This window comes from Hemiscyllium ocellatum, chromosome 2, assembly GCF_020745735.1.
Source record: "Hemiscyllium ocellatum isolate sHemOce1 chromosome 2, sHemOce1.pat.X.cur, whole genome shotgun sequence".
NCBI classification, from domain to species: domain Eukaryota; kingdom Metazoa; phylum Chordata; class Chondrichthyes; order Orectolobiformes; family Hemiscylliidae; genus Hemiscyllium; species Hemiscyllium ocellatum.
The window spans coordinates 1,208,274-1,226,659 of NC_083402.1; the positions used below are offsets into that span (position 1 = coordinate 1,208,274).

An 18,386-nucleotide genomic window follows, 5' to 3' on the forward strand; every position below is an offset into this window, starting at 1 on the left:
GAAGACTGATGCAAACTACCAATTCAGTACTTCTGACATTCCTTTGTTCTTTCTTGCTACTTCTCCAGCCTCACTATCCCGTGGTCCAATATACACTCTTATCTCTCTTGCCTTATATATTTTAAAGATATATCTTGTGATCTTTTATTACTAGCTAGCCCTCATATTTTCTCTACCACCACCACCCATCCATCCCATAATTTTTTTTAAAGTTATCCTCTGCTGGGTTTTAAAAGCTTTGCAGTCCCGTAGCTTTCCACTAATCTTTACCACATTGTGTGCTTTTGCTTTGATGTTGTCACTGACTTCCCTTGTCAGCCCTAGATGTCTTGTCCTCTGTTTAGTGTGTTTGATTTTCCTTGGAATTAATTTCTGCTGTGTCTCCCGAATTAACCCCAGAAGCTCCTGTGATTGCTGTTCCACCGTTTTACCTGCTCGGCTCCCTTTCCAAATCAGCTTTGGCCAGCTTCTCCCTCATGTTTTTGTCATTACTTTTGCTCATTTGTAATACCATTACGTTTGATTCCAGCTTCTCCTCCTCCCAACTGCAGGACGAATTCAGTCATATTATGGTCACTGCCACCTACTGGTTCCGTCATCTTCAGCTCCCTAATCAAGTCTCCCTTATTGCACATTATCAAATCCAGAATTGTCAGTACCCTAGTGGGGTCTACCACAATCTGCTCCAAGAAATCATCTTGTGGATATTGAATGAATTCCTTTTCTTGAGACGTGTTACTAGCCTGATTTTTCTCAGTCTATTTGAAACTTCCCCCATGATTGGTGCCTTTCTTACATGCCTTTTCTGTCTCCTGATTGATTTTTCTCTCCCACTTCCTGACTACCACAAGAAGGCCTGTGCACAACATCCATCGTGCTGTCTTTTTTCTTTTACAGTTCCTCAACTCTGTCTACACAGATTCCAAGCCTACCAACTCTGTATCAGTTGCTATCTATTTCATTTCATTTCATTTCTTTCGAATGAGCCAATCCCTTCCCCCTCTGCTCGTCTGCCTGTCCTTTCGATCAGTTGTTTGGTTCCGAGCCCTAATACCCTTGCTCAGTAGGACATGTATGATTTGTTATTTACATCCCAACCCTAATACCTTTGCAGCTTCATCTCTGTGATACCAACAACATCACTCCTGCTAATTTCAATCTGTGCTATACGCTTATTTACATTATTTCAGATACTTTGTGCCTTTAGGTGCAACGTCTTGAGTCCTACATTGACTGGGAGGCTGAGGGAGTGACCTTATAGAGGTTTTTAGAATCAAGAGGGGCATGGATAGGGTGAATAAACACGGTCTTTTCCCTGGGGGTGCTGAGTCCAAAACCAGAGGGCATAGGTTTGAGGTGAGAAGGGAAAGATTTAATGGACCTAAGAGACAACTTTTTCACGAAGACGGTGGTGTGGGTATGGAATAATCTGCCAGGGGCAGTGGTGGAGGCTGGTACAACTACATTTAAAAGGCATCTGGATGGGTACATGAATAAGAGGGGTTGAGAGGGCTATGAGCCAAATGCTGACAAAAAAGCTTAGATTTATTTCAAATATCTGGTCGGCATGAAGTCTATGACTGCTCCCCTTTCTCATAGTTGTCCCCTTATCTGCTGTGTCTGAAGTTAGATTCCTGAGCCTTTCCATATTCTCTGTCATATTACTTGTTCTCAAAACTTTAGTAACATCTGCTGACCTCCCTCCCCATAATTTTTTCTACGCAGCTGAACGCATGCCCAACTACTTAGTTTAAAGCTCTTTCTACAGAACTCGTTATGCAATTCGCCAGTACCCTGGTCTTAGATTAATTGAAGTGGAGCCCTTCCCAATGGAGCGGCTCCCTCCTTCCCCAGTACAAGTGCCATTCGCCCATGAATTCAAACTCATTTATCCCGTACTAATCTTTGAGCCATGTGTTATCTCTTTAATTTTGATGAACCTGTGTCAATTCACTTATGGCTAAGGTAGTCATCTGGAGATTATTGCCTTTCTGAATCTGTTTTAAAGTTATCCCCTAGCTACTCATATTCCCTCAGCAGAACCTGTTTCTAAATATATCATTGGTACTTATAGTGGACCAGGACAACTGGTTCTTACCCTTTCCACTCCAAGGTCCTCTGCAACCCAGATGAGAAATCCTGAACCCGGGCACCAGGCAAGCAACACAGCCCTCAGGGCTCTCTATCATGGCCATAGAAAACAGTATCCATTCCCCTGACTATACTATCCCAAATTACAAGTACATATCTTTTGTTTTCCACTCTTGAATGGTCCTCTGTACCACTGTGCTGTGGTCAGTTTGCTCATTCTTGCTCTGATCCAAGTAGGAAGTGACAAGCTCAATAGCTGACGCTCCTTCAGCACTACCTCCTTGATGCCTGTATCTGCCTTGCTTATAGTCACATGCCCTGTTCCTGACCACTGACTGAATTAGAGGTAATCAATCTAAGGGGTGTGATTGCCTACTGAAACAGTGCCCGAGTCACCCTCTGCCCCCTGTGTAGCAATGTCTGAAACTCAGATTGCGGTTCATCAGTTCTGAAGCAGAGTTCCTCGAGTAACCAACGCTTGCTTCACATATGGTTGTTATGAGCCATGAGCCACCAGCCCCACATCGTTCAGGTACAATACATTGCCTGGACCTTGCATCTCTATTTTACTTAGTTAGGTCTTAATGGCATTTTTCAAGATTTCCCACCGGTCTTTTAGTTTGTGACCTGTAAATATTTTTTCCATTTGTTTCAATATTTCTTTCAATGTGTAAGTAACCTAGAATAGATAATCAAATTAACAGCTGTTACCAACCAATGAACGTATGATTTACCTGTGTTGTCACTTTTTGTGCTTGCTTACTCCCCGTTCTCAACACCTTCCCCCTCCCCCCCCCCCCCCCCCCCCCCCCCCCCCAAAAACTGGGCTTCAATTTATTCTGGTGGAAGACTGTACAAACTCTGAACCAAAAGATTAAGCTAGAAGCACTTCTTCCCTTCTATACCAAATTCCTACACTACCATCAGATTCCCTGAGCTTTCTACAAACTCGGTTGTCTCTGACTCTAGATATGGTCTCTTCCAAGAACTTACAAACAAATTTGATAAAAGGAAATCCAATGGACGTAGTATACTTAGATTTTCAGAGTTTTCAGTTTTTGATGGTCCTCACAAGAAGCTGGTTTGACCAAGACAAATGTACTGTCTCATGCTGGTAGGCTGTGACTAGTGCAGTACCACAGGCTGAGTACTTGAGCCACAGCTCTTCACGATGTGAATATGGAACCAAATATATTATTTCTACATTTGCAGATGATAAAAAGCTAAGTGGGAATGTGTGTTGTGAGGAAAATGTAAAGTGGCTTCATTTGAAAAGGCTTAGTGAGTGCACAAGAACATGGCAGATGGAATATAACCTGCGAAAATGTGAGGTTGTCCATTTTAATAGAAGAAACAGATGTGCAGAGTATTTCTGAAATGGTGAGATTGGAAAGTGAAGATATAGAAAGGGATGTTGGTGTAATTGTCGATCAGTCACTGAGGGTTAATATGCAGGTGCAGCGAGCAATTAGGAAGACTTGTGGAAGACGTGAGCAAATGCGAGGTCTTGCACTTTGGCAAAAAAAATAAAAGCATAGATTACTTTGTAAATGGTGAGAAAATTCATTAAAGCCAAAGGGATCTGGGAGTGCTAGTCGAGGATTCTCTAAAGGTAAACATGCAGGTTGAGTCCGTGATTAAGAAAGCGAATGCAATGTTGTCACTTATCTCAAGAGGGTTGGAATATAAAAGCAGCGATGTGCTACTGAGACTTTATAAAGCTCTGGTTAGGCCCCATTTGGAGTACTGTGTCCAGTTTTGGTCCCCACACCTCAGGAAGGACATACTGGCACTGGAACGTGTCCAGCAGAGATTCACACGGATGATCCCTGGAATGGTTGGTCTAATATACGAGGAACGGCTGGGGATCCTGGGATTGTATTCATCGGAGTTTAGAAGATTAAGGGGAGATCTAATAGAAACTTACAAGATAATACGTGGCTTGGAAAGGGTGGACGCTACAAAATTGCTTCCGTTAGGCGAGGAGGCTAGGACCCATGGACACAGTCTTAGAATTAGAGGGGTTAAATTCAGAACAGAAATGCGGAGACATTTCTTCAGCCAGAGAGTGGTGGGCCTGTGGAATTCATTGCCGCAGAGTGCAGTGGAGGCTGGGACGCTAAATGTCTTCAAGGCAGAGATTGATAGATTCTTGTTGTCTCGAGGAATTAAGGGCTACGGGGAGAACGCTGGTAAGTGGAGTTGAAATGCCCATCAGCCATGATTGAATGGCGGAGTGGACTCGATGGGCCGAATGGCCTTACTTCCACTCCTATGTCTTATGGTCTTATAGAATGTTGGCTTTTATCACTGGAGGGTTTTGAGTACAGGAGTAAAGTCTCACTTCGGTCATAGAACATAGAGAACATAGAAAAATACAGCGCAGTACAGGCCCTTCGGCCCTCGATGTTGCGCTGACTGAAGCCTACCTAACCTACACTAGCCCAATAACCTCCATATGCCTATCCAATGCCCGCTTAAATGATCATAAAGAGGGAGAGTCCACCACTGCTACTGGCAGGGCATTCCATGAACTCACAACCCGCTAAGTAAAGAATCTACCCCTAACATCTGTCCTATACCTACCACCCCTTAATACCGTATGCAGTTTTAGTCTCTTTATCAGAGGAATGTTATTGTTATAGAAGGAGTGCAAAACTCATTCAACAGCCCTGTTCCAGGAATTGCAGGACTCCTATGACGAAAGATTGGGAAAACTGAGCCTGTATTGTCTCATTTCAAAGAGTGTGATGTGATCTCGTTGAAACTTAGAAAATGGTTAAAGAGATGGAAGTGGTCTACTTGGTGGGAGAAACGCCTTTTTAAAAATAAGAGGATGTCATTTGGGTCTGAGATAAAAATTTGTTTTGTTTTGAAGTTGTAAACCTTCTGAATTCTTTGCCACATTGGGCTGTAAAGGCTCAGTGTTTGAGTATGTTTAAGGTAGAGATTGATCGATTTCTGTTCAGAATTATGGAGATAACTGACCAAAATGGATCTGATGTGTTCAGTCAGCCATGATCTTATTGAATGGCAGGGCAGGCTCGATGAGCTGCCTGGCCTGCCTCCTGTTCCTACATTCCATATTGAACACTAATTAGGAGATGTGGTGAGGTGACAAACTAATCTGAGTCTGGGATTGCAGGATCCATCGCCAAGAGTGGCCTGGCAGTATCACAACTGCCCCTGCTAGCCAAGTCCACAACGTGTAGGTATTAAAGATTAGACTCCTTACAGTGTGGAAACAGGTCCTTTGGCCCAACTAGTCCACACCCACCCTCTGAAGAGTAACCCACCCATTCCCCTACCCTATATTTACCCCTGACTAATACACCTAATACTATGGACAATTTAGCATGGCCAATTCACCTGACTTGCACATTTTTGGACTGTGGGAGGAAACCGGAGCACCCGAAGGATACCCAGGAAAACACCGGGAGAATGTGCAAACTCCACACAGACAGTCACCTGAGGTGGGAATCGAACCCGGGTCCCTGGTGATGTGGGGCAGCAGTACTAACCACTGAGCCACTCATATGTTGACCATGCCAATGATATCCACATTCCATTAATTAATTATTTTTCTTAGAATAAAAGAATTCTGTCTAGAGAACCTTTTTAAAGCATTACCCTGGAAACTCTCTCTACCAAAGGTATTTGGATCCAAGCATCCAGTAGTAGGATGGTACAAACTGATGTCCTCCAAACTAGTGGCCCATTTCCTATTACGATATGTACAAATTTTAAATATCAAAGCATGAAATCGATTGCCCTTAAATTTAATAAAATTGTGTTTACTCACATGACAGGTGCTCTAACAAAATTGAAGGCGCAACACCAGGAGGATTCCAGCAACACTGCTTTCGTTGGCAATAAACCTGCCCTTCTTCGCTCCCTTTTTACTGTTGGTGCATTGTGCCGTAACTTTGACTTTGATCAGGAGGAGTTTAAAGGCAACACTAAGGTAGTAATTGGAAATTGATCTTTGTTCTTCATTATAAATGCTTATTTAGCAAGCATGATTTGGAGATGCTAGTGTTGGACCGGGGTGTACAAAGTTAAAAATCTCACAACACCAGGTTATAGTCCAACAGGTTTAATTGGCAGCACTAGCTTTCGGAGTGCCATTCACAACCACCTGATGGAGCGGCGCTCCGAAAGCTAGTACTTCCAATTAAACCAGTTGGACTATAACCTGGTGTTGTGAGATTTTTAAGTTTATTTAGCAAAAATTGCAAAGATCTTTTAAGATTAATCAAAGCACAGGTTTCAGTCTCAAAAGTGTCCATTCCCAGCAACTGTTTTTTTGCTCCTTAAACCTTAGTACAGAAGAGGCCCTTTAGCTCATTGAGTTTGTACTTATTATCCAAGTTTCCACACAGGCCCATAGCCTTGAATGTTATGACACTTCAAAGTGCCCATCAGGTAATTGTTAAAGATTGCTAGGTTTGCTGCCTAAACTACTATCCCAGGCAGTTTATTTCCAGACTCCCTCCTTCCAGTATTACAATGTTTTATTCAAGCTTTAGAACTTGGGCTTCAGATATTTGAAGGCATGGCCAACACAGAAGCATTACAGCAGAGAAGGCGGCTATTCAATCCATCGCATTACACATTGCTTCTATTTAATAATGCCTTTTCCATTCAATTCAACCTACTTGCACTACACTTCAGGCAGTACATTTCCATACCTGAAGTGCTTGCTGTGCGAAAATGCTTTTCTTTAAACCACATTTGCTCCCGTTACAAATCACTTCAAGCCTACTTCAAACCTATGCTTTTTTGTACTTGATACTTTTACAAGTGGTTCGCCCTATCTGTCCAGACCCCTCATAACTTTGAGAACCTCTGTCAGATCTCCTGTTTGCCTCTTCTCCAAGGAGAACTGTTCTAACCTCCCGAATCTACCCTCATTACTGAACTTCCTTATCCCTGGAACTATTCTTTAAAATCTATTCTGCATTCTCTCCAATGCATTTCCATCCTTCCTGTAGTGTGACATAGAGAAGTGCCTGCATTACTTCAGCTGAGGTCTACCATGTATTTGGTAAACTTGTTCTGTATTAACTCCTTGCGCTTGTGCTCAATGCCCCTGTTAATTAAGCCCAGGTTACTTTATGGTTTATTTATTGCTCTCTGCAACTGTTCTGTCATCAATGAAATCTGAAAAATATCCATTGACCATTGCTCTGTTTCCTATCACTCAGCCAGTTTTGCATTCGTGTTCCTACTTTCCCTTTGATTCCATAGGCCAGAACTTTCCTCTCAAGTCTGTTGTACGAATGTACATTGGTTGGAGGAATATGGACAGCCTAGAGGCCGAAGGTTTTTAGTTTAAAAAGACATCATGTCGGCGTAAACTTGGTGGGCTGAAGGGCCTGCTCATGTGCTGTACTGATCTTTGTTCTGTGTTCTTTGTGTGGCATTGCCATTGGCGACTTGGAGATTTCACTCTCTGCTGACCTCAGTCTTTTGTCATAATTCCTCTTTGCTTCTCTTGTTTGCTTTTTCACCTCTTAGCTTAAGCGTCTATTTTCCTCTTAGTTCTCAATTGTCTTTCTACCTAACGCACTGTCATGACCAAACATTTTCTTCTTTATCCTAATACCTTTTGTCATTAAGACCATAAGACATAGGAGTGGAAGTAAGGCCATTCGGCCAAACGAGTCCACTCTGCCATTCAATCATGACTGATGGGCATTTCAACTCCACTTACCCGCATTCTCACCGTAGCCCTTAATTCCTTGTGACATCAAGAATTTATCCATCTCTGCCTTGAAGCCATTTAGCGTCCCAGCCTCCACTGCACTCTGCGGCAATGAATTCCACAGACCCGCCACTCTCTGGCTGAAGAAATGTCTCCGCATTTCTGTTCTGAATTTAACCCCTCTAATTCTAAGACTGTGTCCACGGGTCCTAGCCTCCTCGCCTAACGGAAGCAATTTTGTAGCGTCCACCCTTTCCAAGCCACGTATTATCTTGTAAGTTTCTATTAGATCTCCCCTTAATCTTCTAAACTCCGATGAATACAATCCCAGGATCCCCAGCCGTTCCTCGTATATTAGACCAACCATTCCAGGGATCATCCGTGTGAATCTCCGCTGGACACGTTCCAGTGCCAGTATGTCCTTCCTGAGGTGTGGGGACCAAAACTGGACACAGTACTCCAAATGGGGCCTAACCAGAGCTTTATAAAGTCTCAGTAGCACAACGGTGCTTTTATATTCCAACCCTCTTGAGATAAGTGACAACGTTGCATTCGCTTTCTTAATCACAGACTCAACCTACATGTCTACCTTTAGAGAATCCTCGACTAGCACTCCCAGATTCCTTTGTACTTTGGCTTTACAAATTTTCTCACCATTTACAAAGTAATCTATGCTTTTATTCTTTTTTCCAAAGTGCAAGACCTCGCATTTGCTCACATTGAATTCCATCAGCCATTTCCTGGACCACTCTCCCAAACTGTCTAGATCCTTCTGCAGCCTCCCCACTTCCTCAGTACTACCTGCCTATCCACCTAACTTTGTATCATCGGCAAACTTCGCTAGAATGCCCCCAGTCCCTTCATCCAGATCATTAATATATAACGTGAACAGCTGCGGCCCCAACACTGAACCCTGTGGGACACCGCTTGCCACCGGCTGCCATTCCGAAAAAGAACCTTTTATCCCAACTCTCTGCCTTCTGTCAGACAGCCAATCCTCAATCCATACCAGTAGCTCACCTCGAACACCATGGGCCCTCACCTGGCTCAGCAGCCTCTCGTGTGGCACCTTATCAAAGGCCTTTTGGAAGTCTAGATAGACCACATACACTGGGTTTCCCTGGTCTAACCTGCTTGTCACCTCTTCAAAGAATTCCAACAGGTTTGTCAGGCACGACCTCCCCTTACTAAATCCATGTTGACTTGTTCTAATCCGACTCTGCTCTTCCAAGAATTTACAAACCTCATCCTTAATGATGGATTCTAGAATTTTACCAACAACCGAGGTTAGGCTAATTGGCCTATAATTTTCCATCTTTTGTCTAGATCCTTTTTTGAACAAGGGGGTTACAACAGCAATCTTCCAATCATCCGGGAATTTCCCTGACTCCAGTGACTTTTGAAAGATCTCAACCAACACCTCCGCTATTTCCTCAACCACCTCCCTCAGAACTCTAGGATGTATCCCATCGAAGCCAGGAGATTTATCAATTTTAAGACCTTTTAGCTTTTCTAGCACTTTCTCTTTTGTAATGGCAACCATACTCAACTCATCCCCCTGACTCCCTTTAATTGTTGGGATATTACTCATGTCTTCCGCTGTGAAGACTGACGCAAAGTACTTGTTAAGTTCTCCCGCTATTTCCTTATCTTCCATCACTCGCCTTCCGGCATCAGTTTGAAGTGGCCCAATGTCTACTTTTGCCTGTCGTTTGTTTTTTAAGTATTGAAAGAAACTTTTACTATCATTTCTAATATTACTGGCTAGCCTACCTTCATCTTTGATCCTCTCCTTCCTTATTTATCTCTTTGTTATCCTGTTTGTTTTTGTAGCCTTCCCAATCTTCTGATTTCCCATTGCTCTTGGCCACTTTATAGGATCTCTCTTTTTCTTTAATACATTTCCTGACTTCCTTTGTCAGCCATTGCTGTCTAATCCCTCCCTGGTTAATCTTTCTTTTCTTGGGGATGAACCTCTGGACAGTGTCTTCAATTATACCCGCAAACTCCTGCCATTTTTGCTGTACTGTCTTCCCCGCTAGGCTCTGCTTCCAGTCGATTTTTGTCAGTTCCTCTCTCATGCCCTCACAATTACCTTTATGTAACTGTAACACCATTACATCCAATTTTGCCTTCTCTCCTTCAAACTGCAGACTGAACTCTACCATATTATGATCGTTGCTTCCTAAGTGTTCCCTTACTTTAAGATCTTTTATAAAGTCTGGTTCATTACATAGCACTAGGTCCAGAATAGCCTGCTCCCTTGTGGGCTCCATGACAAGCTGTTCCAAAAAGCCATCCTGTAAGCATTCCATGAATTCCATTTCTTTGGATCCACTGGCAACATTATTTACCTAGTCCAGCTGCATATTGAAGTCTCCCATGATCACCGTGACCTTGCCTTTCTGACATGCCTTCTCTATTTCCTGGTACATATTGCGCCCCTGGTCCTGACCACTGTTAGCAGGTCTATACATAACTCCCATTATGGTTTTTTTGCTTTGTGGTTCCTCAATTCCACCCACACAGACTCCACATCATCATTGCTTTGCAAGATTTCATGAAAGCTAGTAGAATTGTGAGAGGACTTGAAAGCAAGCTTGGAGAGGTCTACTTCAGATATACAGGGCCTTGGTGAGACAGCAGTGGGGTACCATGTATTATAATAGTCACCGTGCTTAGTAAAGGATGTTAATTGTTAGAAGCACTTCAGACAGGCTTACTAGATTAATACCTGGAGTGAGAGAATTGTCTTGTGAGGAAAGGTTAGACAGGCTAAACCTGTATCCACTGCAGTGCAGAAGAGTCAGAAGTGACTTCGTAGAAAGACACAAGATCCTGAGGGAAGTTGCCTGCATGGAAGTGGAAAGGATATTTCCTCTTGTGGGACAATCTGGATCTGGGGGGCCATAGTTTAAAGATAAGGGGGCACCCATTTAAAAGGTAAGGAAATGTTGTTTTTCTGTGGGTTGGAAGTCTTTAGAATTCATTTTCTCAAAAGTCAATGGATGTAGAATATTTAAGTATTTTTAAGGCACATGTAGGTTGATTCGTGATTAGCAAGGGAATGAAAATTATCAGTAATATGCTGGAATGTAAAGTTGACACTAGGGATCAGATCAGATTTGTGATCTTAGTGGATGGGCAAGTAGGTTCGAAGGTCCAAGTGGCCTAGTCTTGTACTTTGTTTTAACATCATCCATAGAACTCAGGATTCATTTGTCCTTTTTCCTTTTGAGAGGATGTACCCAAACCATCTCATTTTGAACATACTGTATTGCTAAGTTAAAGTTTTTCCTGTTGACATTTCATTCCAGTCTAACTGACCCAGTTCTTGCCCCATTGAGATCACTTTCTGCCAATTGATTGATCTTACTCTGTCCGTTGTCATTCTTCACCATCATCCTAATTGCAGTTCGGTGATCACTGTATTTTAGATGTTCTCTCACTGATACCTGATCCACTTGGCTTGCCTCATTTCCAAGAACAACATCCAACAATGCTTTCTTCCTTAACTAAAAGCAAAATGCTGTAGAGAGAGAAACAAAGTTAACAGTTTGCAAGAATCCGATTGTACTTGAAATGTTAACTCTTTCTCACACCATGGATGCTGTCAGATCTTCTGAGTTTATCTCAGTTAATTTTTTTTTGTCGGATTGGGTACATGCTGTAGGAAATGCTCCAAAACAATCTAGAAACATTTGCTCCTTGTCCCCTTACGATATCTGTATCCAAGTAAATGCCCCAATTATAACTAATCTTCAATGTTGGGATCCCTCTGTAATTTTCCTGTAGAATTGATCCTACATATCATTTTCACAAGTTGGTGGACTGTGGGCCACAACATATTCGTTCCTTAGCTCGAGCCAAATTCTTCATTGCCAGAATACTGGAAATCTGGAATGTTCAAGAGTCCAAGATTAAAGGAACACCTACCTTCAGAGATTATGTGGCCAGAGGAGATTGCAGACATTGGGTGGGCAAGGCCAGAGAGGAATTTGAAAACAACGGTGAGAATTTTAAAATTCAGATATTAATCATTCAGCAGCCAATTTAAGCAATAAACACAGGATTTGGTGAATGAAACCTGGTGTTAAGTTGTGACGCAGGCAGTAGTTTCTTTGATTGCAAGAAATTTATGGTAGATAAAGTGTAGCAGGCCAGTAGATCATGCATAAATTGAGAGGTAACAGGCAGAGATTCATCACAAATTCGGCTAAGGAAGTGCAAAATTGCATAATGTTACAGAGAAAGTAGAAAGCCTTAGTTTGTCGGAGCAGAAGTGGACCGTTAAGACAATTGACATGCTCCTCCATTCAACAAGAACATTTATAATCTGATCATTCTCAATTCTACTTCACTGATTCAGAGTTAGAGATTGCCCAGTTCAGACATAAATGAGTAAGAATCTCTTTGTGCAGGATAACAAATCTATAGAATCCTTAGCTGAAGAATGCTGTCAAGGCTGGACCATTATCAATATTCAAGGCTGAGGAAGATTTTTAATCAGTAAAGGAATCGAGGCTTATGGGGAGAAGAAAGTAGAGTTGAGTATTACAGCCAATTCTGCTTTCACACATGATTCTTCAATGTGAATTAGCTGTAACACAATTGAAGGATTTAGATTGTTATTTGTATTGGTTGTTACGAATTAGCTTCTTTTTTAGAGAAACTAAAAACCGAAAGAACTGCAGATGCTGGAAATGAGAAACAAAGCAGAATTAGATGGAAAAGCTCAGCAGATCTGGCAGCGTTTTCTTTTCCATTCTTTCACGGGTCGAAAGTGTCACTAGCTAGGCAGCATTTATTGGCTGTCCTTAATTGCCCAGAGGTCATTTAAGTGTCGACCACATTGCTGTGGGTCTGAAGTCACGTGTGGGCCAGATCGGATAAAGATGGCAGTTTCCTTCCCTAAAGGACATTCGTGAGCCAGTTCTGAGACTTCTCTCTGCAGATGGTGCCAGACCTGCTCAGCTTTTCAGCAATCTCCATTTTTGTTTCTCATTTAAAGAGCCATGCAGGTATGAAGGGCCAAGGGACCTCTTCCTGTGTTATGACCTTATTATAGTCTTATAATTCTTCTAACCAAATTAACTAGGTGAACTTCTCTGCTTTAGCTTCATCTGCCATGTATCTGTCCATATGTTTTCTTCAAGGATATCAGCATCATCCTTCCAGTTTATAATACATTTAAGTTTTGTGTCATGGGCCAATCTCAACTCAGCATAAAATAACCTGTGGTCCTTATACTGACCCCCAGAGAAGACCAGTCAGTACAATCCTCCAGCCTGGAATGCAACTTCATCACTTGTCATAAAGTCATTGAGGTCAACAGCACAGAAAAAGGCCCTATGGCCCACCAGTCAAAACAACCACCTAATTGTTCTAATCCCATTTTCCAGCGTTTGGCCCACAACACATGTAAATACTTCGTCAGTGTCCTGAGGGTTTCTGCCTCTACCACCCTTCAAAGCAGTGAGTTCCAGACCACTGTTACCCTCAGAGAGGAAAGAAAATCCTCATTCTCGCTAATTCTCATGGTCATTGATCCTTCACCAATTTCTCTTCATAGCTGAAACATCCTGCCCCAGACAACATCCTGGTACATCTCCCCTGCACCCTCCCAATTGCAGTCACATCCCTTCTGTAATGTTGATTCCAGATGTACACAATACTTTGGCTGTGGCCAAATTAAATTTTGATTTTTCAGAAAATGTAATGGGCAGATACATGACAGATGAAGCTAAAGCAGAGAAATTCAACCAGTTAATTTGGTTCGAAGAATTGTAGGATTATTATAATACAGCATAGTTCCCTGGTCTTAAACTCTGTCTTGGCTAATAAAAGTAAGTATCCCACATGTCATCCTAACCACTTTGAAGAGACTTTGAAGTGATACAAACTTAGTGAGAGACAAAAAATCTACAGATGCTGGAATCCAAGCTAGGCAAGCAGGAAGCTGGAAGAACACAGCAAGGCAGGCAGCATTAGGAGATGTGGAAGTCAACATTTTGGGGGATTGACGGGGAGACTTGCGCGAACCAAGGATTGGCAAAGAGAACGGTCCTTGCAGAAGGAAGAGAGGGGTGGGGAGGGGAAGATGTTCTTGGTGATGGGGTCGAGTTGGAGTTGACCGAAGTGTTTAAGGACGATAAGTTGGATGCAGAGACTGGTGGGGTGGGAGGTGAGGACAAGGGGGACCCTGCCTTTATTGCATTGGGAGAGGGGTGGTGTTTAGAGCAGTGGAATGGGGAATGGAGATGTGCGGTGGAAGGCTGTCTGGATGGGGCGGATAATCAAGTTATTTAAAATAGGTGGACATCTGGGTTGCTTGGGAGCAGAATGTCTCTTCACCTGAGCAGGTGCGACGGAGGCAGTGGAATTGAGAAAATGGGATGGAATTCTTGCAGAATACTGGGTGCGAGGTGATGTAGTTATGGGAGCCTGTGTGTTTATAGTAAATGTCTGTGTGTGCACTGTTGCTGGAGATGGAAACGAAGAGGTCAAGAAAGGGGTGGGAGGTATCCAAAATAGACCGTGAATTTGAGGACAGAGTGGAAGATGTTGGCGAAGTTGCTGAACTGCTGCAGTTCAGCCTGGGTGCAGGGTGCTGCACTGGTGCAGTCATTGATGTAACAGAGGAAGAGTTGGGGCACAGTGCCTGTGTAGGTACTGAAGAGAGACTGTTCGACATAGCTAACAAAGAAGCGGGCATGGCTAGGTCACATCCAAGTACCCATGGCCACCCTCTGGATTTGGAGTAAATGGTAGGAGTTAGACAAAAAGTTAGAGTGTGAGGACCAGTTTGACGAGGCAGAGGAGGGTATTGGTGGAGGGGGACTGTATGGGTCTGTTGGAGAAGAAGAGGCTGAGGGCCTGAAGGCCATCCTTGTGGACTATGGACGTCTATAAGGATTGCATGTCCATGGTGAAGATAAAGCACTGGGGGGAGCCAGAGAACTGGAAGTTACTGAAGAGATGGAGGGCGTGGTTAATGTCGAGGATATAGGTGAGAGGGGTCTGGACCAAGAGGGAGGGGATGGGGTAGAAATAGGAAGAAATGGGTTCGGTGGGGCCGAAGAAGCATGCGGTGACGATGGGTCGGCCAGAGTAGTTGGGCTTGTGGAGCAGGTAAAATCAGGCAGTGCATGGCTGTGGAACTGAGGTTGAAGGCAATGGAGAGGAGATCACTGGAAGCAGTGAGGTCACATTCAGTGTGAGTGATTTGGCCTGATGGGCCATGATGGGGTTATGGTCAAAGGAGAGGTAGAACGTGATGTTGGAGAGCTGGCATTTGATTTGGCCTCTGTGGCATACAGATTACCACTGCCTCACCTTTGTCAGTGGGTTTGATGGTGAAACGGGGGTTGGTGCGGAGAGAGTGGAGTGCTGCATGCTCGGAAGTGGAGAAATGGGGGTGGCAGGGAGAGGGACATCAAGAGGGGAGGGGGTGAGTGACATTTTTGATAAGGGATAACATTTCTTCTGTACTTACGGAGGATATTCCTGGGAATATGTTAAAAGAAGAGTTTTATTGGGATTGTACTATAGAAGCCACAATAGTCAGCGGGAAATTGAGAAAAAAACTTGTAAGGAGATCGCTGTTATCTGTAAGAATAATAGAGTGATAATGATATGGGGTTTTAAATTTCCAAACATAGACTTGGGACTGCCATAGTGTTAAGGGTTTAGATGGAGAGGAATTTAAGTGTGTACAAGAAAATTTTCTGATTCAGTATGTAGATGTACCTACTAGGGAAGGTGCAAAACCTGACCTAATCTTGGGAGATAAGGCAGGGCAGGTGACTAAGGTGTCAGTGGGGGAGCACTTTGGGGCCGGTGACCATAATTCTATTAGATTTAAAATAGTGATGGAAAAGGACAGACAGGATGTAAAAGTTAAAGTTCTAAATTGGAGGAAGACCAATTTTGATGGGGTTAGGCATGAACTTTCAAGTTGTTTGGGGCAGGTGTTCGCCGGTAAAGAGACGACTGGAAAATGAGAAGCCTTCAGAAATGAAATAATGAGAGTCCAGAGACAGTATATTCATGTTAGGGTGAAAGGCAAGGCTGGTAGCTGTTGGGAATGCTGGATGAGGTTTTGGTTAAGAAAAAGGAAGAGTCATATGTCAGGTATAGACAGGGTAGATTGAGTGAATCTTTAAGAGAATAAAGGCAATAGGAGTATACTTAAGAGGGATATCAGGAGGCCAAAAAGAGCACATGAGATTGCTTAAGGAGAATCCAAAGGGATGTTATAAATATATTAAGGGCAAAACAATAACTAGGGAGAGAACAGGACCCCTGAAAGATGAGTAAGGCAGCCCATGTGTGGAACTGCGGGATATGGAGATACTGAACAAGTATTTACTGTGCAAAAGGACATGGAAGATGCAGAATATGAGGAAATAGATGGTGACATCTTGAAAAATGTTACAATTACAGAGGAGGGGGTATTGGATGTCTAAAAACACAAATTCCCCAGAACCTGGTCAGGTGTACTCTAGAACTCTGGGAAGCTAGGGAGGTGTTTGCTGAGCTCATTGCTAAAATATTTGGATTATCAAAAGTCACAGGGGAAGTGCCGGGAGACTGGAGATTGGCTAACGTGGTGCCACTGTTTAGGAAAGATGGCAAGGCAAAAACCAAGGAACTGGAGACCAGTGAGACTGACATCAGCGGTGGGGAAGTTATTGCAGACAATCCTGAGTTACAGGACTTGCATGTATTTGATAAGCAAGGACTGATTAGATTTAGTGAACATGGCTTTGTGTGGGAAATAATATCTCACTAACTTGATTGAATTTTTTGCTGAAGTAATGAAGAGGATTGATGAGGGCAGAGCATTGGGTGTGATCTATATGGACTTCAGTAAGACATTCGACAAGGTTCCTCATGGTAGACTGGTTAGCAAGGTTAGATCATACGGAATACAGGAAGAACTAGCCATTTCTTCCTGTAATGGCTTGAAGGTAGACAGAGGGTGGTGATGGAGGGTTGCTTTTCAGACTGGACGCCTGTGACCAGTGGTGTGCCACAAGGATCGGTGCTAGGTCCACTGCTTTTGTCATTTATATAAATGATTTGGATGGGAACGTAGGAGGTATAGTTAATAAGCTTGCAGACAACACCAATATTGGAGGTGTACTGGACAGCAAAGATCTTGATCAAATGGGCCAAGGACTGGCAGGTGGAGTTTAAATTGGAAAGGCAAATCGGGGTAGGATTTATATACTTTGTGGTAAGGTCCTGGGGAACATCGCTGAACAAAGACCTTAAATTGCAGGTTCATAGGACCTTGAAAGTGGAATCTCATATAGTGAAAAAGCTGTTTATTATGCTTTCCTTTATTGATCAGAGCATTGAGTATAGGAGTTGGGAAGTCATGTTGTGGCTGTACAGGATGTTGGTTAGGCCACTTTTGGAATATTGTGTGCAATATTTTGGAAGGATGTTGTGAAACTTGAAAGGGTTCAGAAAACATTTACAAGGATATTGCCAGCATTGGAGGGTTTGAGCTATAGGGAGAGGCTGAATAGGCTGAGGCTGTATCCCTGGAGTGTTGGAGGGTGAGGGATGACCTTATAGGGAGCTATAAAATCATGAGGGGCTTTGGGTAGGGTAAATAGATAAGGTCTTTTCTGTGGTTTGGGGAGTCCAGAACTAGAGGGCATAGGTTCAGGGTGAGAGGCGAAAATGATATAAAAGGGAGCTAAGGGTCAACTTTTTCATGCAAAAAGTAGTATGTGAATGGAATGATCTGCCGGAGAAATTGGTGGAGGCTGGTACAATGACAATATTTAAAAGGTATCTGGATGCGTTTATGAATAGGAAGGGATTAGAGGATATAGGCCAAGTGCTGGCAAGTGGGACTAGATTTATTTGGGATATCTGTTCGGCATGGACGAGTTGGAACATGCTGTACATCGCTGGCTCGATGACTCCACGTGCATAATGAGGTTGTAACTATTTTTAAAGCAATTTCAAAAGCTGTTGGCTCCTCTTATTCTGGCATTTCTATGAATTGGATTTTGTTCTTGGTTTTTTTGGTACTTAGTAAACTCAATTTCATGTCCTCTTCAAATTTAGGTGGTTATCAAAGAGAAGGTGCTGGAACTTCTGCTCTACTTCACAAAACATGAAGATGAGGAAGTTCAGACCAAAGCAATCATAGGGTTGGGTAAGTGCTGTAAACCATCACTGTACTAAAATAGATTGTGAAAAGATTGAAAGGTGTTCCAGTGCAATGTGACATTCATTTTGCAATGTGCTGTTTCATTCACAAAAATAAAAAGACGTAATAGGGTTGTGATAATGTCACTGAACTGGTAATCGAGAGTTCCAGGACATGGGTTCAAATCCATAGCAGCTGGTGTGGCTTGAATTCAATTAATAAATCTCAAATATAAGACTATTATCAATGATGGTGACCATGACACTGTCATTGAATTTTGGAAAAATGCTGTCTGGTTCACTAATGCTCTTCAAGGAAGGAATTCTAAAGACTGGGCTAGACTCCTCACCCACAGCAATGTGGTTGACTAAAATGTACCTTCTGAAATGGCTTAGCAAGTCATTCAGTTCAAGG

The 18,386-nt window shown here is 42.9% G+C and overlaps 1 protein-coding gene across 3 annotated transcripts in view; it reads left to right on the forward strand.

Annotated features, from left to right (window-relative positions):
- Positions 1 to 18,386, forward strand: part of nipbla (NIPBL cohesin loading factor a) — a 529,062-nt gene that overhangs the window by 429,151 nt on the left and 81,525 nt on the right. For all 3 annotated transcript variants that reach the window (XM_060834051.1, XM_060834059.1, XM_060834067.1), the window contains 2 exons: positions 5,901 to 6,055; positions 17,888 to 17,978. In XM_060834051.1, the coding sequence (XP_060690034.1) occupies positions 5,901 to 6,055; positions 17,888 to 17,978 (246 nt within the window). The remainder of the gene's footprint in view (positions 1 to 5,900; positions 6,056 to 17,887; positions 17,979 to 18,386) is intronic.